This window comes from Phoca vitulina, unplaced genomic scaffold, assembly GCF_004348235.1.
Source record: "Phoca vitulina isolate PV1807 unplaced genomic scaffold, GSC_HSeal_1.0 scaffold79, whole genome shotgun sequence".
Classification (NCBI taxonomy): domain Eukaryota; kingdom Metazoa; phylum Chordata; class Mammalia; order Carnivora; family Phocidae; genus Phoca; species Phoca vitulina.
In genome coordinates, this window is record NW_022589782.1 from 4,262,592 (window position 1) to 4,284,182 (window position 21,591).

Sequence of the window (21,591 nt, forward strand, 5' to 3'; positions counted from 1 at the left end):
AGGGGATCATCTAGGATTTGGTTTAGGGGAAGGTTTGCTAGGAGGAGAGGGGATCCCCTGCTTTAGGGTGAGAAACAGGAATGAGGGAAGGGATCCCCATGACTCTCGGAGGACGGCCCCCCGCCCCGATCTCTCTCTACTCAGGTGCATTCACTGTCCCTCTATCCCGGCACCCCCCCACCCCTGCCCCCACTGCCCCGCACACCACGGCTTGTGAGACGTAGACCCTCCTCGTGTAGTCAAGGCATAGAAGTTGCTTTCTTAACCTAAGAGTATTTCATTTTTCCTTCTCATATTAAAGACGAAAGAAAATGCGCGTGAGAGAGGTGTTCAGAGCCACCCAGCTTACTAGAGGCCGAGCCAGCACTAGCGCCCAGGGCTCCCGTCCGCCAGGCGGGGGCTTCCTCCCGTGCGCCTCAGGTCATCGCTAAAACCCGTCCCTTCCCACCTTCCACCCCTTCAGACCCTCCCACGGATTTCCTCTCCTCCAGGGGAAGGACTCTGATAGGCGGTCATGGAGAGAAAACCCAGTAAGATGATATATGTATATTTTTATGAAATATTGAAATATTGAAGAGTGAGCACATGTTGATTGTCTAAAAAAAAAATTAGAAAATGACACTATGTCAAAGCAAACAGATCCTACCATGCGGAGGTCACCGTTGTTAACATTTTGTGTGTTTTGTACAGAATTTTTTTCTTTATATGTTTTTACAAAAACCCATTCCACGTGCTGAAATTGGATGTACACAAACAGGAACAGAGTAGAGTGTCCCCTCTGCCCATGGTTTTGGACCCACGCTGTTGGGGCTGCCTTCCTGTCCTCATTTCCCCAGGGCGCCATGACAGAGTACTGCAGACTGGGGCGGCTTGAAGCGCAGAGATGTGGTCTTTCTCAGCTCAGGTGCGGGCGGGGCCGGTTCCTTCTGAGGCCATGTTGGGGCACCTCCTCCGGGCCTCTTCCCTGCTTCTGGGGGCTTGCCGGCAGTCCTTGGCATTCCTGCCTTCATCTTGCTTGACGTTCTCCCTGTGCCCCAGTTTCCCCTTTTTACAAGCACGCCAGTCACACTGGGTCAGGGCCCCCCCACGATCATCTGCAAAGATATTATTTCTGAGTTAGGCCACATTCTGAGACACTGAGGGCTAGGATCCCTGACATATCTTCTTGGGGGGACAGAGTTCAACCCAGAACACGTCCCTGCCAGGATGAGCTCTCCGGTAACCCAAAGCAGTTCAGTCACGTGAAACTGGGATGAAGACCAGTCTCTCCTCGGCTGGTTGTCATTGGTCTAGTGAACAGCTCATGCTCCCGTCCAGTTTCGAGCTTCTCCTTCTCCCCACTGCGGGGCTGCAGGTCTTCATCCCCAGATGGAGGGCCGGTGATCTCTTCTGTCTCTGCTCCTCCTTCACCCCTCCTTCTCCTCGTCGGACAGCTTCTTTCTCCATCAGGGGCAGGGCGGGAGGAGGGCAAAGTAGCGCAGACGCCTCCTTGCTTGGTGCTTTTGGTAGTTTGACCTGCCTAGCTGGCTGCGCTCCGTCACGCTGGTGGCCACCTGATGGCCTTTCGGGGGTGCAGAGCCTGTGACACCGGCAGGGGCTCTCTGGCAGACCTCGGTGCCCACGCCCAGCTCCTGGTTCAGTGATCCCGCTTCTCCGTGTCCTTGCTGTAGATCATGCCCACCTACCTTCCCGCCCTCCACGTGCCGCCGGGAACTCTCGCATCCTGGTTCCAACACACGCAGGCCGTGCCGGGGGCTCCCGTTCCTGCCGCCTCTCCTCACGGGGCCACCATGGTGGCCTTTGCTGGCCTCTAACTTCTGAGTTCCTCGGCTGCTGGGGCTCCCACGTGCACACAGCTTTCCCCGGAGCACCCGCGCCCCGTCTGCTGAACCACTGTGTGCCCGAGGATTTCTGCAGCTGGGCACACAGCCAGCCTGCGGGGGGCGAGGTTATCCCCCCAACTTTTTGCAGGCTCCCTCTGGTTCTCTTGCAACCACCCCTCTTGGCATGGGAGGGAAGCAGAAGCCCACATACACCTTCCGTAGACACCTCTCCTTCTGCCGTTCCTTCTCCAAAGGGAGGCGTCTGTTAGGTTGGGTCTAGCAGCTCCCCCGGAGAATTTGGGGTGTTTGGGAATTTAGCTAAAACTCCAGGCACCTAGGAACATCCCATCCATCTACCTGATACCCATCTGTGAATCATGTGCTTATGGATTACGTATCCTCCTTTTTTTCCTTTTCCCCACTTACTGGTATGGCCAGAAGAGATTTCCATGTCCGATAATTTCTTGTGTGATAGTTTAAATTGATTCATAGCATGGCATGCTTTAATTGTATCAAAATTGATTAACTAATCTCTTATTTTTAAGCACTTAGGTAGTCTCCAATTAAAAACAAAAACACCCTCAGAATTCTTTATGGAGTTACTGTAATTCTAGAGTTTTAGTGTCTCTGCAGACTTCTTGGACCCAACTCCCGTGTGTCTCTATCCTGAGTAGGAACATACCTAAGACCAACCTCGTGTGTGTTCAGGAGAGAGATAGGTGTGGGGTCCAGTTGATGCTTCCAGCCACAGTAAATTTGCTCCTGAACCTTCGTGTTCCTGTTCCCTGGCAAAATGAGGAAAGGAGGAGGAGGGCTCAGGAGAAGCCATCAGATCTTGTCCCATATTTGGTAAGTGGCAGAGCCAGACCGGGCCTGCTTCCCGGGCAGAGGTCAGCACAGATCAGCCAGGGTGGCTGTTACTAACGGTGACTGTGGACAGACCACAGCCCCGGGAGGAGGAGCACAGAGAACCCGGCCGGCCCACGATGGGCCGCAGGGCCCCGCCTCGTCGCCCCCCGCCTGCCGTGGCCGAACTCCATTTAACGGACTCTGACTTAAGGAACCCATTTTTTTATTTTCCTGGGAGTTGTCCTCAACGTCTGCCAGGGGCAGGACTGGTGACAAGCTTTGGGTTAGAAGCTCAGTAGACAACAAATGTTTAAAAAATAACGTTTATATACGAAGTGCCTGTTTGTCATAGAAAAAGTTAGGAAATTCATCTAAGGACAAAGAGTATTTTAGAAAGTGGTCGTGACCCAACTGCCCAGAGCTAACTGCTACTAGCTTTTTGTCTTACATCACTTCAGAGATTGTTCTGCATGTGTGTGCGTGCATCTGTGTGTGTGGGATCAAATAGTTTTCAGCCACCTTTTTTCAGTGATGAGTATGTTATCACTAAAATAGTTTTCCATGATTTTATTTTCATTAGCTACGTAACGGTTCATTTCCCTTTGGAGGTCGTGTGTTTATTTAACTCGTCCTCCTTCATTGGATATTTAGTTATTTTCTGTTTTATTTCAGAGTTTTAACAAAATGTAATAAATACCTTGGCGGCTAACTCTTTGCCTAAACTCATGACTGTTTCTTCAGAATAAATTTCTATTAAATTTCTGGGGAACGAGGGGAGGGTTTAGTAAATTGCACACTGATGAGTGAGACACAGATACATATGTGGATTAAGTAGAAAAGAAAAATCCAGATTGAACCCTCACACAGTTGGGTCCCCATCACACACCAAGGCGAGGTCGTTGTGTGATGGCAGGGTCCTTGGGGGAAGCCTGTCCTCCCCCTGTGCCTGGAGGTGGGGGTGGTGGCAGATGATTCAGAGGCTGGGGGCGAGCTTGGTCTCTCACGTCCTCTCCTCTCCCCACCCCGTCTCTGCTTCCACAGGTGTCTGCTTTTCCCGGCCCATCAGGGAAGGACCATGTGCCAGGTGAGTACGGCATTTCTTTTATTTATTTTTTTAGATATATTTATTTGATAGAGTGAGAGCACGAGCAGGAGGAGGGGCAGAGGGAGAGGGAGAAACAGACTCCCTGCTGAGTGGGGAGCCCCACATGGGGCTCGATCTCACGACCCTGAGATCACGACCTGAGCCGAAATCAAGAGTCAGACATTGAACCGACTGCGCCCCCCAGGCGCCCCGTGGCATTTCTTTGTACTGCACTCTGCTTTACCAGGGGGTTTCGGGGATGCTTCTAAGAATGCATCCAGTAAAAACAATGCACACAGGACCCAGGATCACTGAAGACGGGAAGTGAGTAGAAGGAGGAGGCCATGCGAAGGGCCGGGCGGGTGGAGTTAGGAGCTGCTCTGTAAACTTGGGTCTGACATTGCCGGCCCTTTCGAAAGACAGGTTCCATCCAATGTATGACTGGTGTTGTCTGCTTGGGACTAGCATGTCCACTTCTCAGAGGAAATAAAGCTGTTTTTGGTATTGAGGAGTTTACGTGACGGGACCTGGCATGTGAGGTTCACAGGCGGGGTCCTCAGTAATGACAATGCCGCGGCAGACGCACCAGCAAATCTCCTGTGACTTTTCTTTCCATATAAACAGTGCGTCTTACATCAGTGCGGAAATCTGTGATCGCGGTTGCTTAAGGAATCAAAGTCCGCGGTTCTGTGTAAACAGCCTTGTGACGTCAGACTGACCTAGAGGAAACACTGCGTTGTGCAGAGGAAGGAACGAGTAGCATGTTCTGCCAGTTCTTTTTCATAGTAGTGTTTTGACATGGAGAGCGAACAGCTCAGTCTTTGGCATCTGCCCTTGGCCCCCTTTCTTACGGGGCCACTGTGATCTTCAGATTTCAGTGACGTCGTCTGCTCCCAGCCTGTCTTCATTCTCAAACTAGTTGTGACGGGCCCCTCTCTTTACCCCGGGCCCAGGAACTCATGAACGGGAAGTGTGCCGGCCAGAATCCACGTTTCAAGAGCCAGAAACCCAGCTAGAACTAGTTTAGGGTGAACCCCAAATCTAGGCAGTACCCGGACCGTGGGAGGAGCAGGTATGCAGCTGGGACTCAGAAACAGTCACACCAAGGAGTGCAGGTGTCGCCCGGAGTCTTTCCAGTCCCTTGCCTCTGCGTCCGTAACTTCCTTCTCTCATACTGATGTCATCCATGTGGCCAGAAGTAGGCGTGGCCCACAACCCCACACTTACGAGTCCTGCCAGAGATAGGGACCAAGTCCCCTCTCGTAGAGCCCGTTTGCACGGTCTTTGGGAGAGATTCAGATTAGTGCACGTCTAGAGCGGAGAGGCAGGGTCTGGGCTTGGGGTGCTGGAGGGAGCCTGCTTGCCGAGGAGGAAGCCGAGGCCTCATGGATGGATGTTACAGCTGTTCACTCCAGGAAGAAAAATGTTCTCGGGGTCTTGCTTTCTGGCTTGGAGACCTGTCTTGATGAGAGTGTCTGTGCCTAAAAAAGCCGGGACCATCTGGGCATAGGACCAGTATGAGAGGGTTGGAAACGAGGTGGCAGCTCCGCGGCCTTCCCAGAGGAGAGAGCTGCCTGCATCTCTAGGCTGTCGGACCCGTACTCGGGCCAGAGGTTTCATCTGTGCCTTTTGGGGAAGCTGTTATTTTGCAGGAAACTAAGCCTCACTGTGACCTGCTCCTCAGGGCTACCCGCAACAGAAACGCCGACAATAAAAGTTACAAAGCTCCACCTGTTGAGCGCTATGTGCCGGTCTCTGCGTTTTCCATAGGTTATTTCACGAATGAACCTGTGAGATAGGTATTCTCAGCCCCTCCTCCCACTTTACAGATGGACAAACAGAGGCTGGAGATACTAAGCAAGTTGCCTGGAATCTCACGTCTATCAGGCGATGGAGTTGGGATGCGAATGCGGACAGACAGGCAGGCCTGGAAGTGCCTGTTCAGTCGCCCTGAGTGATTGAGCTGCACTGTACTTTTATCTGCCTTACACACAGCCCCAGCAGGGAAACCCAGCAGTGCTTCTGCCGTCAAATATGGCAGCCGGCAGCCCCAGCTGGATACTGAGCACCTGAAGAGTGGCTAGTGGTGCGGGGGACCTGAATTTTTCATTTCCACTTAAATTTTATTATTATTTTTTAAAGATTTATTTATTTATCCGAGAGAGAGGAAGAGAGAAACCCAAGCAGACTCCACGCTGAGTGTGGAGCATGGAGCCCGACATGGGGCTTGAACCCATGACCCTGAGATGAGACCTGAGCTGAAACCTAAGAGTTGGACGCTCAACTGCGTTGACTGCGCCACCCAGGCGCCCCTCCACTTAAAGTTTAAAACGGAATCAGAGTAAAATACTTCCCCATCAAAGACAAGTTTATTGTTTTTATAGGACTACATTTCATGAAAGTGAAATTGGAAATGTAGTGTCTGAATTGAGATGTACTGTAAAGTGGAAAACACCCACCAGGTTTCAAATATATGGTGTGAAAAAGAATGAAAAGTATATCAGTAATTTTAAAATAATTCTATATTGAAATGATAATACTCTGGATATATTAGACTGAAAGTTCTTATTAAAATTAATTCATTTCTGGGCGCCTGGGTGGCTCAGTTGGTTAAGCAACTGCCTTCGGCTCAGGTCATGATCCTGGAGTCCTGGGATCGAGTCCCGCATCGGGCTCCCTGCTCAGCAGGGAGTCTGCTTCTCCCTCTGACCCTCCCCCCTCTCATACTCTCTCTCAAATAAATAAATAAAATCTTAAAAAAAAAATTAATTCATTTCCTTTTTTTACTTAAAAGGTGACTAGAAAATTCTGTTTTTTTAAACCACTGTATTGAGGTATTATTGACATGCAAACGGGGCACAGCTGGATGAGTTTAGAGATAAGTGTACATCCATGAAACCATCACCACAGACTTGAATCCATCACCTGCAAAAGTTTCCTCCAGCCCCCTTTTTAAATGTATGTATTTTTTTCTTTTTGTGGCAGGAGCATTTAACATAAGATATGCCCTCTTAGCAAATTTCTAAGTATACAATGCAGGGTGGTTAACTATAGACACTATGCGGTACAGTAGATCTTCAGAACTTCCCCATCTTCCATAGCAAACATTGAACCCCTAACCAACACCTTCCCATTTCCCTGCCCCTCCCAGCCCCTGGTACCCACCATGCTACTCTCTAGTTCTAGGAGTTTGGCCATTTTAGAGTCCTCATAAAAGTGAGGTCATGCAGTATCTGTCCTCCTGTGTCTGATTTATTTCATTCAGCATAATGTCCTCCAGGTTCATCCGTGTTGTCCAAAATGAAGGGATTTCCTTCTCTCCCGTGGCCAATATTCCATAGTATGTATACACCACATCATCTGTTCATCCACTGATGGACACTTAGGTGGTTTCCATCTCTAAGTTACTGGGAATGCTGCTGCAAGGACCATGAGAATACAGATACCTCTTTGAGACCCACATTCAATAAGATCACATCATCGTCGAGCACAGATACATTTACTTCTTCCTTCCTGATTTGGATGCCTTTATTTCTTTCTCTTGCCGGATTGCTCTGGCTGGACTTCTAGTACTGTGTTAAATAGGAGAGGCAAGAACAGGCACCGTTGCCTTGTTCCAGGTCTTAGAGGGAAAGCTTTCACCACTGAGTATGATGTTAGCTCTGGGCTTTTCATAAATGGCCTTTATCGTGTTGAGATAAGTTCTATTTTTGCTAAGAGCTTTTAATCGTGAAAGGGTGTTGAAGTTTGCAAAATGCTTTTTATGCAGCTATTACGCTGATTTTGTGATCTTTATCCTTTATTCTGTCAATGTGGTGTCTCACATGGATTTTCATCTGTTGAACCATCCTTGCCTCCCAGGGATAAATCCTACTTGGTCATGGTGTCTGATCCTTTTACTGTGCTGTTGAATTTGATGTGCTAATATATTGTTGAGGGTTTTTGCATCTATGTTTATCAGGGTTATTGGCCTATAGTCTTCTTTTGTGTGATGTCTTTAGTTTTGGTATCAGAGTGATGCTGGCCTCGTTGAGTGAATTTGGAAGTGTTCCCTCTTTTTCTGTTTTTTGGGAAGAATTTAAGAAGGATTGGTATTATTGTTTAAATTTTTGGTAGAATTCACTCATGAAGGACCTGGGCTTTTCTGTTAAGAGTTTTTTGGTTACTTCTTCATTCTTTTTATGTGTTACTGGTGTGCTCAGGCTTTCTGTATCTTCTTGATTCAGTATTGGTAGGTTGTATTTTTTTTTTTTTAGAATTGTGTTTATTTTTTCTAGGTTGTCCAATTAGTTGGCATTGAATTGTATATCATAGTTCTTTTTTATTTCTGTGGCATCAACTGTAATGTCCCCTCTTTCACTTCTGATTTTATTTATTCCAGTCTTTTTTTTTTCTTAGTCTAGCTAAGGGTTTGTCAATTTTATCATTTCAAAAAACCAACTCTTAGTTTTATTTTTTTCTATTATTTTTCTATTCCCTGTTTCATTTATTTTTGCTCTGATCTTTATTATTTCCTTCTGCCAATTTGGGGCTTAGTTTGTTCTTTTTCTAGAGGTGCAAAGTTAGATTGTTTATTTGAGGTCTTTTTTCTTTTTTAATGTAGGTGTTCATTTCTACAAAATTCCCTCTTAGTACTGCTTTTGCTGTATCCCTTAAGTTTTGGTCTCTTGTGTTTTCATCGGTCTTAAGATAATATTTTATAATTTGCTTTTTGATTTCTACTGTGACCCAATGATGTCTAAGAATATATTAATTTCCAATATTTTTGAGTTTTCCCCTTTCTATTATTGATTTCTAGTTTCATTTCATTGTGATTAGAAAAGATACTTGGAATAACTTTAGTCTTCTTAAGTTTGTTAAGACTTGTTTTGTGACCTAGCTTATGATCCATCCTGGAGAGCATTCTGTGTGCTCTTGACAAGAGTCAGTATTCTGCTGCTGTTGGGTAGAAGGTTCTGTAAATATCTTTTAAGACCATTTGGTCTGTCGTGTTGCTCATTTCTGCTGTTTTCTTGTTGATGTTCTGTCTAGACAATCTACCCATTATTGAGAGTGGGCTATTTAAGTCTCTTATTAGTATTGTAATATTTTCTGTTTCTCCCTTGTGATTTGTCAATGTTTGCTTTATATGTTTATGGCCTTTGATGTTGGGTGCATATGTATTTAAAAATGTTATATCTTCCTGTTGAATGGACCCTTTCTTAACTATAAAAGGACTTTCTTTGTCTCTTGTGACAGTACTTGACTTAAAGGCTATTTTGTCTGATACAAGTATAGCCAGACCAGCTCTCTTTCGATTACCTTTGCATGGCATGGAATGTCTTTCTTCACCCCTTCACTTTTACCCAATATGTGTCCTGAAGTCTAAAGTGAGTCTCTTGTAGATAGCATATAATTGGGTCTTGTTTTTTTTACCCTTTCAGCCACTCTGTGTTTTAATTTCGGAGTTGAGTTTATTTACATTTAAAGTAATTGCCAGTAGGTAAAGACTTACTGTTGCCACTTTGTTCATTGTTTTCTGTTCTGTAGTTTCTTTGTTCCTCTCTTCCTCTCTTGTCTTTATTGCGGTTTGAGGATTTCCTGTAGTGATATGTTTTGATTCTTTCCTCTTTATTTTTGTATATCTATTACAGATTTTTTTTGGTGTGGTTACCATGAGGCTTGCACTAAATATTTTATAGTTTTAGCTGTCTCTTTTAGCCTGATAACTTCAATCACATATGGCAACTCTACACTTTACTTCCTCACACATTCATACTTTGTTATTTAGGTCAGATTTTACTTTTATATTGTTTCCATTAATATGATTATAGTTATTCTTACGTTTTTTGCCTTTTAACTTCCATATTTGTGTTAAAAATGATTTACACACTGTTACAGTATTACCACATTCAATATAAATTAATTTGTTTTGGTCCTTAATTCATACAGAGAGAGAGATGAAGGAGAAGGGGAAAGAGAGCCAAGCCCTGTTCTGCATTTGTGGAATCCTTTCTCTCTTTTCCTCTTGTTGCTACCTTAATTTTGACCATATCTCATGTCATTGATTATAATTGTGTCCTAATTTTATTTACTTATTCTCTCCCAGTGATTCCCTACCTTTTTCTACATCCCATCATCTCTTGTAGCTCCCCTCCTTAAATACTGTGATGGGAGTCCCCATTGCCTTATCGGAGAAAAACCCTTTGTCTTGTGATCTGCACGCTCTCTCTATTCTCTCTCACTCTCTCACACACATACACACACATTATATTCTACATTGTCATTCCCAAGTATTTGCAATTCCTACCAGATTTTTTTTTGTGACTTCTTGCCTTTGCTCATGCCATGCCTCTTGATAGAAAATATCCTTCAGACATCAGGACATGCTGTTGATCTTTCACGATTCTGCTCAAAGGCAGCCTCCAGTGAAGCTTAACTTGACATCAGGACATTGAATTTGACTGCTATCTTTGTGTCTGTTCTGTCCTTAATATACTTCCGTCATAGCCTCTGGTGTAATCATACCATATGGAAGTCCTATGTTTATCTCGCTCCACCAGACTCCAAATGCCTTTAGAGCAGGAATAATGTTGCGTTCAGCTTTCAACCCCAAGCACCAGGTGGAATGCCATTAACCTACCAAATCTTCTATAGATGTTCACTCACTGAATGAATGAATGGATGAATAAATAGAGATCCAGAAGTGAGATCTATTCTAATGATCTTTTTCTTCTCTTCCATAAAATGTAGTACAGAGTTAGGGGCATGCTAAGCTTCCTAAATCACTTAACATGGGGAAACCTGACATCGAAGGTGGTAAGATCCACCACCTCTACACCTTTGCCATGGTACTCTGTGCCGAGCATTCCAGATTAATCAGGAACATGTTTTTCCAGGGGTCACTGTCATTCAGAGACGTGGCCGTGGGCTTCACCCGGAAGGAATGGCAGCAGCTGGACCCCACACAGAGGATGCTGTACCGGGACGTGATGCTGGAGAACTACAGCCACCTGGTCTCAGTGGGTGAGGAGAGCTTCCCGTGTTTCCCGATTCTGTCTGAGCTCCTTTCTTTTCTCAGTTATGCAAAACCTCTCAAGGACTAAGCATGTTTGGCCTTGGGTTTCAGTTGTCAACAAGTCTGGCTCTCATCTTACCCACATTATTTGTGAATTTATCTCCCAAGTGAGATACCCATTCTTCAGCCAAGATGTAAATGTTCGTTGAGCCACCTGAACCTTCTGCTTCCTTAGATGGCCCAAGTGGCTCGGCATAAATCCTCATAACCAGGGATATTTCTCATCAACAGGGTGTCAAGTTACCAAACCAGCTGTGATCTCCAGGTTGGAGCAAGGGCAAGAACCATGGATGGAGGAGGAAGAAATCCTCAGATGGAGCTTTCCAGGTGAGAGAGGAGCAGCTTGCAGCCGGGGGGCCCCGGGCGGCGGCGGGGTGGGCAGCAGACATCCAGTTGGTCACAGAGCAGAATTTCAGGTGGGTTTTTGTTTCAGGCCTTGGATCGATCTTTGCAACCAGCTGTGGACGTTTGGCCTGAGACCTTGAGTTGCCCCAAATGACTCTTGCTACCTACACACATCACACATCACTACATGATCACTCTCCTTTCCCTGGATTTTAGAGAAAGACCTATTTTTATTTATTCTTTTATTTGACTCGACTGTCCCCATCTGAGACCTTGCTTGCTCAGTTTTTCTCTAGAATCTTCAGTCTGATTTCTCCCGTGGTTATGAAACAGACTTTCCCATGTTTTCAGGGATTTGTAGATTGCCCCTATTTTATTTTATTTATTTATTTATTTATTTATTTAAAGATTTTATTTATTTGACAGAGAGAGGGAACACAAGCAGGGGGAGTGGGAGAGGGAGAAGCAGGCTTCCCACTGAGCAGGGAGCCCGATGTGGGGCTCGATCCCAGGACACTGGGATCATGACCTGAGCCGAAGGCAGATGCTTAATGACTGAGCCACCCAGGCACCCCTGCCCCTATTTTTTTTTTTTTTTTTTTTTTTTTTTTTTTAAAGTTTTTATTTATTTATTTGAGAGAGAGAGAATGAGACAGAGAGAGCACATGAGAGGGGGGAGGGTCAGAGGGAGAAGCAGACTCCCTGCCGAGCAGGGAGCCCGATGCGGGACTCGATCCAGGGACTCCAGGATCATGACCTGAGCCGAAGGCAGTCGCTTAACCAACTGAGCCACCCAGGCGCCCTCCTGCCCCTATTTTAAAATAACTTATTTTGTGCCCCTCATTTTTATTTTTGTTGTCTTTTCTTTTACTGTGAAATGCCTCAAAAACTTAATTTCTCCCTTTTATGTGACTTTAAATGCTTCTTCTTTCAAAACATGTAATATGGTCCCATTTGGCTTAATAGGTCATAAATGAAACTCCTTTCTTCCCACCCCAGTATAATCCCATGGGGAGAAGAGCGTTTATCTTATTTGTCCTTATTCTGTGGGACACACATCGTGGACACTGACTAACTCCCTCTTCCTTCCAGGACCTTTTATCCTTCCAGGGTCATTTATTAAGCATTTGTTTCAGGGATGTTGTTACTAATCAGGGGTGCACACCAGAATCACTTGGAGAACTTTAAAAACACCCCCTAGCTGGGTCCCAACCCAGAACACCCTGGTGTAGGCAGGGCGGAAGATCAGTAGGCTTGATTTTGTCCCTTAGGAACTCAGCTATGGGACTCAAGGAACTTCAACATTTCTAAACCGAGGAGCTCCTTGGTTGCTTTGGTTGTGGGTGTGAGAGGTGAAACACAGGTATAGTTTGTGGTTTAAAATGTAAAAGAAGCTAAAAGCAAATGAGGATCCAAGCACGGGATGCCGAATCTGACATTTAAGAATCTCAGCGTGTTTACCACAGTGACGTGGACAGCAACATGCCCACTATCTTTCCAGTTTTTCTCTCACTCCCTTTTACTTGTGTGTCTTCACCTTCTTCCCATTTGACTGTGTCATACTCGTTAATAGCAAAGCTACTTATATTTATTGTCCATGTTTTATCCCTCTTTCCAGTATCCCATTTTTTCCTTTCAAATGCCAAGGGATGGGGCGCCTGGGTGGCTCAGTCAGTTGGGCATCCAACTCTTGATTTCAGCTTGGGTTGTGAGATCGAGCCCTGTGTTGGGCTCCGTGCTCGGTGCGGAGTCTGCTTGGGATTCTCTCTCCCTCTGGCTCTCCCACTCATGCTTACTTGCTCTCTAAAATAAATAAGTAAATCTTCAAAAAAAAAAAAAGCTAAGGGACTAGGACGTATTTGTAGTAGGCTTATGATTGTGATGACTGATTCTCGGCAATGAGGTCTGAAACCACAAAGTTAATCTTCCTCCTGAGTGTTCCTGAAATCATTTAGTTCTGTGACGTGATCCTGGAAAGATTAACAAGTTTGTGTCATTTTTTTTTTTTCCCTAGAAGAAATTTTGCAAGTTGACCGCCCAGTAGGTACACAACAGGAATACCAAGACAAACTTCTGAGGCACGTTGCATTCCTAGACAAGCAAGAACCAACCAAGAAAGGGCGCCACGAGTGTAAAACAATTGAAAAGACAGTCTGTCAGGACACAAACCTTGCTCCTTCAAAACAGCAAGTACATACATGTGACTCGTGTGGAATGAGTCTGCCGTGCAACGTGGATGTTAGCCCCAATGCCTACCTTGCAAGAAGGAGATTTGAGTGTGATGGACAGGGGAACTTGTTTCTCTACTCCAAGCTTGAAACCCCCCCTTCTGGAGTGCGGCCGCGTGAGTGTGACCGGTGCAGGAAAACCCTCCACCAGGACCAGGCCCTGAGTGTCCACCGGGGAGCTGGCGGCGCCGAGAGAGCCCACAGGTGCCTGCAGTGTGGGAAAGGCTTCTCCTGCGAATCGGAACTCAGCACACACCTGGGGGTGCACGGGGGCAAGCAGCCCTCCGCGCACGGGGCACAGGGGCTCGGCTGCAGGGTTAGCCGGGGAGGTCACCCCAGAGAGAAACCCGGGGGAGACGGCCGCGGCAGGACGACACCATCCCAGAAGACGAGCCTGTCGGTGCCCACTGCAGCTCTTGCTGGAGGGAAGCCCTACAAGTGCTCCGAGTGCGAGAAGATGTTCTCCCACAAGTCCCGCCTCATCGAGCACCACCGGTCTCACACGGGGGAGAAGCCCTACGGCTGCAAAGAGTGTGGGAAGTCTTTCTCACGCAAGTCGTGCCTCATCATCCACCACCGCATCCACACTGGGGAGAAGCCCTACGGCTGCGGTGAGTGTGGGAAAGCCTTCTTCCAGAAGTCGCACCTCATCCTGCACCAGAGGACTCACACGGGCGAGAAGCCGTACAAGTGCAGCGAGTGTGGGAAAGCCTTCTCGCAGAACTCCTGCCTCATCATACACAAGCGAACTCACATGGGCAAGAAGCCCTACGAGTGCTCCGAGTGTGGGAAGACCTTCTCCCAGAAGGCCAACCTCATCCGCCACCACAGAATCCACACCCGGGAGAAGCTGTACGGGTGAAAGGAGAGCTGGGCTTCGGCCCGAGTCACGGCACATCCGCGAATGTCACACCTCTGGATGTTGTGAGTGTGGACAACCCTTCAGCAGGAAGTCCAGTGCTATGGGTGTGCAAGGGATGCATTCCGAGGTGAAATTCGACCAGTCTGGAGAATTAGGAAGAGCCTGTCTCTTAAAACCATGACAGGAGGCTAATGATGCTCTAGAGTGATATATTTTTATAGGCTATGCCTCATTATAAAGTCTATCTGTCTGCATTAACTGTGGCTATGGAGCTTTGAAGTCTGTGAATAAATTAAATCATTAAGACAACAGATCTAATAAACATCAGAGCAATCCCAGGGAGCATATAGGGTTATGTTCCTGAGAATGCTGCCTAGAAAGAATCTGATTTATTTTTAAGCCATGTTGGTAACTGAACATAAGTGTGAGCGTGTTAGGCATGCACACCGGGATTTACAGAACGACCTCTATCAGGAGGTCTCACGTGAAATTACACCTTTTTGTCTCTGATGTTCACTATACCCAGAACAATAAGAGCTTATCATTAAACCAGGACTCCAGACATCATACCAACATCCCATTCCATTTTTTGTTTACTTGCTGGATCTGAAAACCAGCGATTTCATGACATCTCCTGAGGATCTCTCCACCAACTGGCTCATAATTAGGTTTCATATTGTGTAAGGTTAGAACTCCCTTTTATGGCAAAATGGCGGACCACCTGAGGTGAAAGCCGTTCCACTGTAAACGACCAGAAATGGTGACCAGTAATAGATAACATTCTTTTAAATGCATAGTTCAGCTGGCAAGAAAACCAGTGGAGTCTCCAGGTGCCAGCGAGGTAAGCTGAACAGAGAGCCAGAGACGCAGGTGGAGGGCCGAAGCTGTAGCTGCCCTGTGGGTTTGACGAGGTTTACCCTGAAGCTTGGGTGTTCGAGACCAAAGGAGGACACGAGGCGAGGCCTTGGGGCACACAAGGCGGAGAGTGGGTACTGAAGTAACTTACAAATTCAGACATTTCAGAAGTCTGTACGTACAGGGAAAGGGGGTGGACTAGCGAAAAATCTCACGCAGAAAGCTTGTCTCTCTCTCCTTTGGGCTCTGATGGGGAAAGATTTACCCCAATGATTCATGAGCCCTGGCCAGCATCCCGTGTGAGTCAGAATTTGGAATTTCCCCTATTCCTGTCCCAGTTTTAAAACTAACCAGTCAATACAGAAATTTTCCCTGTCTTTGAAACAAATGACAGAAGCAAACAAAATACATTTTGGAGGGAGACACCCTCAACCCACATTTGTCAGGCTTCTGACATACAAACCCAACATGACTTCATAATCCCAAACTACACAACACGAAGGACCAATCCACAGCGAGAGAGTCAACAGACACTTGAGCAAAATAACATCCAGGATTTTAGAGTCGTAGAAACACACAAAATTCTATAAAAATAACTACCTTTACAAATGATTAAAAGCAAAAACTTAAAACCACATGAAAGCAAGGCACAAAGCCAGATAACTGGTCTCTTTGGAAAGGGGAACACAGAGAAATACAGGCAATTGCAACGTGAACATCAAAATGCTGAGCGTAAAGCCCAGCGGTAGGCGATACTCAGCTGCAGAGAAAGTGAACAGAGTAGAGCAAAGCAGATTCCTAGGAGTCAGTCTACAGAGAAGCATCTAGATTAAAACGAGAAGAGCGAGCAGGAGTTCCTACAAGGCAGACTAGAGGAAGACAAGTAAATATTCAAAGAAAACCCTGCTCAGATTTGACAAGACGTGAGCTCACAGATTCAGGCAGCACAGCGTATGCCCAGATGGATAAACGGTAAATTCGCATCTTAGATACACACCTGTCGAGAGCTGGCTAAGCTGCTCCGCCCCCGCGTTGTCTGGCCGGGCGGTCTGTGGGGACCCGACCCTGACACTGGCCCCCCGATTGCAGCCGCGAAGCCGCCAGCGGATGTGAGGTCCCCACGTGGCTTCTCCCACACCTTGCGAGTTGCAGACTCCCCTGCTCGCCAGCGCCTGACGCGCTCCTTAGCCAAGACCCCCGTGGCACCTACCTAAACCCTGCTTTTTTCTGGTTTGCATTGACCAGCATGGTCCTAGCCTACAGACCCTAATAAAGTCACGTGCCCAGGTCCAGTCTCTCTGTCTGCTTTCTGCCTTGACATCCCGTGTGGCCCCTCCAGGCCTGCTGGGTACTCCTCCCCCCCGGGGCCCTGTGAATAATAAAAGTCTCTGTTTTCCATTTCTCCTGTGGCCTGTCGAGCCCGCTGACCACCTTAACAAGTGTTAGTTTAACGTCATAACAACTGGCCACAGGAACAGGTGAGCCGTGCCATCTGGGGGCCCCACGCTTGCTGGTCTCGGCGGGCGCTGGCTTTGCTCTCTGGCTACTGATCATCCCGAGGTGCGAGCCGGGAAAGAAGCAACCAGAGTCCCCCTGGACCTGGGAGGACGGCCACGGGGGCTGCTTTGAGATGCTGCGGGTCTGTCTGCCACCTGTTAGCGCCCCGCGGAGGGCGAGTTCCCCCAGCAAGTGTTGGACTCCGAGCACCCGCCCGGCCGAGGCTCTGAGGACCTGCTGCATGGGGTAACGGCCCCGACAGGAGTGGCGACCCTGCTGGGCCCCATGTGCCCTTAGAGGCCAGAGAGACTCTCCTTCCCTGCGAGCTGTGCTCACAGGTGGCCCTGGGACTCCCAGTCCCGCCTGGCGCCATAGGGGCCCTCGCACTCGGGGGAGGCACAGCTCCTGCAAAGGCAGATGCGGCGGGGCCCGCGCTCCCTCCGTTGCTGTACACCTTGTCCCTTGACCCCGTGGGATATTGCGGGTCCCACCCTTGGCACATGGTCGCACAGGATCTAGTGGCCTGATGTCAGTGGTCCAAGTGCCACGTACAAGGCCTGAGCAAGTTAGCAACCTCCTTGCTGAAGTCAAAGCCCACAGACGTGGCCCTGGGCTGGTCAGCTTACAGAGTGCCGACGCGTCAGCACTGGGAGCCTGGGGGTCCGCCTGTCACCGTCACGTTGCTGCAAGTCACTTCTATCCTGGGGAGGCCGACTGGGACACCCCGGAGAGGGAAGTGGCCACGGGGGGACATCCACTGCAGATCTTTCCCGTAAGAGTCTGTAGGGTCAGATGCGGGATGGCAGAGAATCTGACACTGGAGACTATCGCGTGTTTGAAAGCTGCTAAGAGAGTCAATCTTTGAAGTTCTCATCACAAGGGGGGAAATGTGGCAAATGTGAGATGATGTTAACTATACTTCCTGTGATCGTTTTACAGTATGCGCATCTATGGAGTTGTGTTGTACACCTGAAATCCATGTCATGTTACGTGTCACTTATATCTCAATAAATAAATGAGAAAAGAACCCAAAACTCGAAACTTTATGCGTCTCAAGACTCGCCATGTTCTCAAAGCCTTTGTGCAACGGGGGGGGGGGGCGGTTAGGAGGGCCGGCCGGCTCTGACCTGCTGCCCGCCCCCAGAGGTGCGGCCAGGGGCTCACCGTGCACCGTGCATAACCGTTCACGGGGACCCAGGGACCCAGGGCGACTGCCGCGACGCAGGTGCGCCTGCCCCCGCCTGAGATGAACCGGTGACAGCTCAGACCCCAAATCAACCACAGCCGCCCCTGCCTTCGCCCCAGGGAGGCCTGTGAGCTGGTCAAATGCAGACGGCTCCTCGGTTGTGGCTCCCACTCTAATGGGGTGCAGCCTGCATCGCAGGATTGCTCGTGGAGCGCCCCTCCGGAGCCTAACCCCAGCTCCAGGGCCCAGCTGGAACAAAATCAGCCCCGTGCACAACCACAGACGGCTGGGCACCGGGTGCCCCTTCAGTTGGGCCCAAGAATTTGCCAGCTGAGGTTGTCAGCCCGCTCTGACACTGAGAACAGACCCCAGAGGAGGACTCGGTCTGACAGATTCTTGCCCTTGGTAGGACTCCAGAGCCATGCTATGCCCTGGGCCTGTAGCCCACATGTGAAACCCCCAGAGAACCCAGGAGCTCGTCTATGGTTTGTTCCTCCCATCAAATTCTTATTAAGAACTACCAAGTTCACGGATCTGGAACTAGAAGAACAGGGTCTGAGGTCTGGCTTTAAAGAGCTCACCGTATAGTTGCATGGGGGGCGTGGGTAGGTGAGCGGAAAGCGAAGCAGATGCTGAAATTATATTTTGGAGTCGCAGCCATTGTCATTGAGAGGAGGAAGGCGTTTTCGTAGGTGGAACGAGAGGAAGGGAGTACCAGGGAAATAAAGCAGCACGAGCAAGGGCACGGCGATCCCGACGGCTTGCCTTACTTGGCAACAGTTGAACCAGCTGTGGTTTATTTTAGGGACAGCGAAGCGCTCAGATCTACGGTAAGCATCTGGATGAAGATTTGCACACACGGATACCCATGTCATTCCCAGCCAGATCAGAATACGGAACTTCTCCAGTGCCCGCGCCCACACAGACCCTTCTCCCAGGTGACCCCTCTTACGGTATCAACCACCACAGATGAGTCTGTCGTTGCCCTTACGAGGAGGGAGGCATTCGGTGTCTCGCTTCTCATACTCAGTATTACGTCTGTCTGCGTCTGCCAACAGGAAGACCTCTCTTCCTCATTGCTGTGTACGGTTCCCGCACACGAATATGCCACAGGTTGTTGGTGTCTACTCTTTTTTTTTTTTAAGAGAAAGAGAGTGGGGTGGGGGAAGGGCAGAGCAGGAGGGGGAGAATCTTAAGCAGACTCCACACCCAGCGTGCAGCCCGACATGGGGGCTCGATCTCATGACCCTGAGATCGTGACCTGAGCCGAAATCAAGAGTGGGATGCTTAACCAAAAGAGTCACTGAGGTGCCCCCCCTTGCTTTTTTTAAAGTAGGCTCCACACCCAGTATGGAGCCCAATGTGGGGCTTGAACTCACGACGCTGGGATCATGAACTGAGCCGAGATCAAGTGTCGGACGCCCAACCAACGGAGCCACCCAGGCGCCCCATCTGTGTCTAGCCCATGTCCATGAACATTTGGCTCCTTTCCAGTTTTTGTCTGTTATCAATAACGCAGCCGTAAACTTCTCTATAGGAGGACTCATTTCTCTTCAGCAGATACTGTGTGGCCAGAGTTCAGCACAGCTGTTCTCCACCAGGGCTGACCTTGCCCCTCAGGTGACGTTTGGCCATGTCGGGTGACAGTTTTGGTCATCTCAACTGCGGGGGAGCGGTGGTGTGTTACTGGCATCTACTGGGCAGAGACAAAGGCCGCGGAACATCCCACAGTGCATGGCCACCAACGAGAACTGTTCAGCTTGAAATGTCCACAGACGCCGAAGAACTAGGCTGAGGTCCGATTTTGGAGTCCTGGTACGCCGTACTCAGGTTTCTGTCCAGCCCGTCCCGGGGGGCCCCAGACGGCTCTGGATGGTGGGGTTCCCCTCAATGAGGGCGATTTCAGGACAGACACCACCTGGCTCACACCGTTAGTTGGCGTCAGCCTGGGGGACGGTCCCTGCCATCCTGCCGCTGACCGCCCGCTGCAGGGCATGCTGCACATCCCGATTCCGCAGCGTGTAGATGGTGGGGTAGAGCAGCGGTGTGAGGCTGATGTAGATGAGCGAGACCAGCTTGTCCTCCTCGAGGGAGCGGCCTCTCAGGGGCCTGGCGTACATGGCCGTGGCGCAGCCGTAGTGAAGCACGGCCACCGTGAGGTGTGACGCCATGGTGTTGAAGGCCTTGCGGCGGCCGGCAGACCCCCCAGCGCCCAGGATGACCACCAGCACCCTGGTGTAGGACAGCAGGATCAGGGCCAGGGGCAGCACCAGCAGCACCAGGCAAGCTGCCAGCAGGACCCGCTCCTGCAGCTGGTGGTTCCCGCAGGCCAGCACCAACACCGCCGGGAGGTCACAGAAGACGTGGTTGACTGAGCCCCCCTGGCAGAAGGGCAGCTGGAAAATGGCCGTGGTGAGCCCCAAGGCCAGGATAGAGCCCCCAGCACAGCAGGAGGCGAGAAGGCACCAGCAGAGCCCCGTGGTCATGAGCTGGGGGTAGTAGAGGGGGCGGCAGATGGCCAGGTAGCGGTCCAGGGCCATAGCGGCCAGCAGCAGGCACTCGGAGCCTCCCAGCGCCACAAAGAGGCCCATCTGGGCAGCGCAGGTGGATCGGGCCACCGCCTGGCCCCCCGGCGGCAGCAGGAAGCCGGCGAGCATGCGCGGGGTCAGCACCAGCGTGTAGGCCACCTCCACAGTGGACAGTGCCCCCAGAAAGAAGTACATGGGAGTGTGCAGGGCGGGGTCCACGACAGCCAGGCCCAGGATGAGCAGGTTTCCAGCCAGCGTGGCCAGATAGAGTGGCAGGAGGAAGGCGAAAAGCAGCTGCTGCAGCCCCTGGGGCCACCCGGAGAACCCCAGGATCACGAACTCCTGCGGGCTGGTCCAGTTGGACTCGGGCCAGGGGCTCATGTCAGGACCTGTGGGAGGACAGGCGCACTGGCCAGAGAGGAGGGTCGCGGTGACACATCCCTCCCAGAAAACACACGGATGCTCCCCACACCCCTTCCACCGGAGACCCCAGGCTTTCTCCCCAAGCCAGCGCTCTCTGCCCCTTGTTGCCCCCAGCCCAGTGTCCCCCAGGAATTCAGATGTCTGGAGCCACCCCCTGTTCTCCCTCTGGCCTCCATGCCCCATGCTCTTCCAGGCACCCAGGTGTCTCTGCACACCTGTCCACGCAGCCCCCGGGTTTGGCCAGCATTCTGAGCCCACAGCCCCTGCACCCGAGGGGCCAGCCTTCAGGGAGGAAGGTGGGGATGGACACCTGAGTGGACAGTGGCCTGAGGGGTCAGATTTCTGAAGGGATAGGCTCTTTCCCGAGCGGCTGGTTCTGGGGTATGGAGATGGTCGCTCCTGGGACAAAGCCCCGGGTGAGGGGCTGGAGCAGCACCGGAGTCTCCTGTCCGCAGAGGCCCGTCCTACCCCCTGCACTCACCCATCCCGGGGCTCTCTGCGGATAGACCACACGCCCTCCTGTCCTCACCTGCCCTGGCTGTTGTCTTATTTATGTTTTCCCGCTCTCCCATCAGCTGGACTCAGGACACCCCCATGGTCATCCTGGGCCTGCCCATTCTCTCTGGCTCTGTCCCGGGGAAGACGCGCACCTGCCCCGTGTTATGGTGGACACGCCCGAGGCCCAAGCTGCGACGTTCAGCCCCAGCCCCCCCAGACCCACTCCCTTCTCCGAGCTGAAGACCCGCAGCACTGCCACCCACACGCCCCGCCCACACTTCCAATTCAACCTGTCCCGAACTACGGCGTCATTTCTCGAGGAAACTTCCTCGACCTTCTGTGAATGGAGCTAGCCC

At 49.9% G+C, this 21,591-nt stretch overlaps 2 protein-coding genes across 4 annotated transcripts in view; one reads left to right on the forward strand and one right to left on the reverse strand.

Annotated features, from left to right (window-relative positions):
- LOC116625513 (zinc finger protein 300-like) overlaps positions 1-14,511 on the forward strand; it is a 43,250-nt gene extending 28,739 nt beyond the window's left edge. For 2 of the 3 annotated variants that reach the window (XM_032394119.1, XM_032394120.1), the window contains 6 exons: positions 302-530; positions 2,446-2,672; positions 3,714-3,756; positions 10,635-10,761; positions 11,045-11,140; positions 13,173-14,511. In XM_032394119.1, coding sequence (XP_032250010.1) covers positions 2,617-2,672; positions 3,714-3,756; positions 10,635-10,761; positions 11,045-11,140; positions 13,173-14,248 — 1,398 coding nt within the window. In that variant the 5' untranslated portion in view covers positions 302-530; positions 2,446-2,616 and the 3' untranslated portion in view covers positions 14,249-14,511. The remainder of the gene's footprint in view (positions 1-301; positions 531-2,445; positions 2,673-3,713; positions 3,757-10,634; positions 10,762-11,044; positions 11,141-13,172) is intronic. The other variant, XM_032394121.1, reaches the window with a different exon arrangement.
- Positions 14,512-19,717: 5,206 nt separating this feature from the next.
- Positions 19,718-21,222, reverse strand: LOC116625493 (olfactory receptor 10AC1-like). Its single transcript, XM_032394094.1, has 2 exons — positions 21,219-21,222; positions 19,718-20,703 (listed from the first exon to the last, which is right to left on the reverse strand). Exons 1-2 carry the CDS (start codon positions 21,220-21,222, stop codon positions 19,718-19,720), a joined length of 990 nt encoding a protein of 329 aa, XP_032249985.1.
- Between the last annotated feature and the right edge of the window lie 369 nt (positions 21,223-21,591).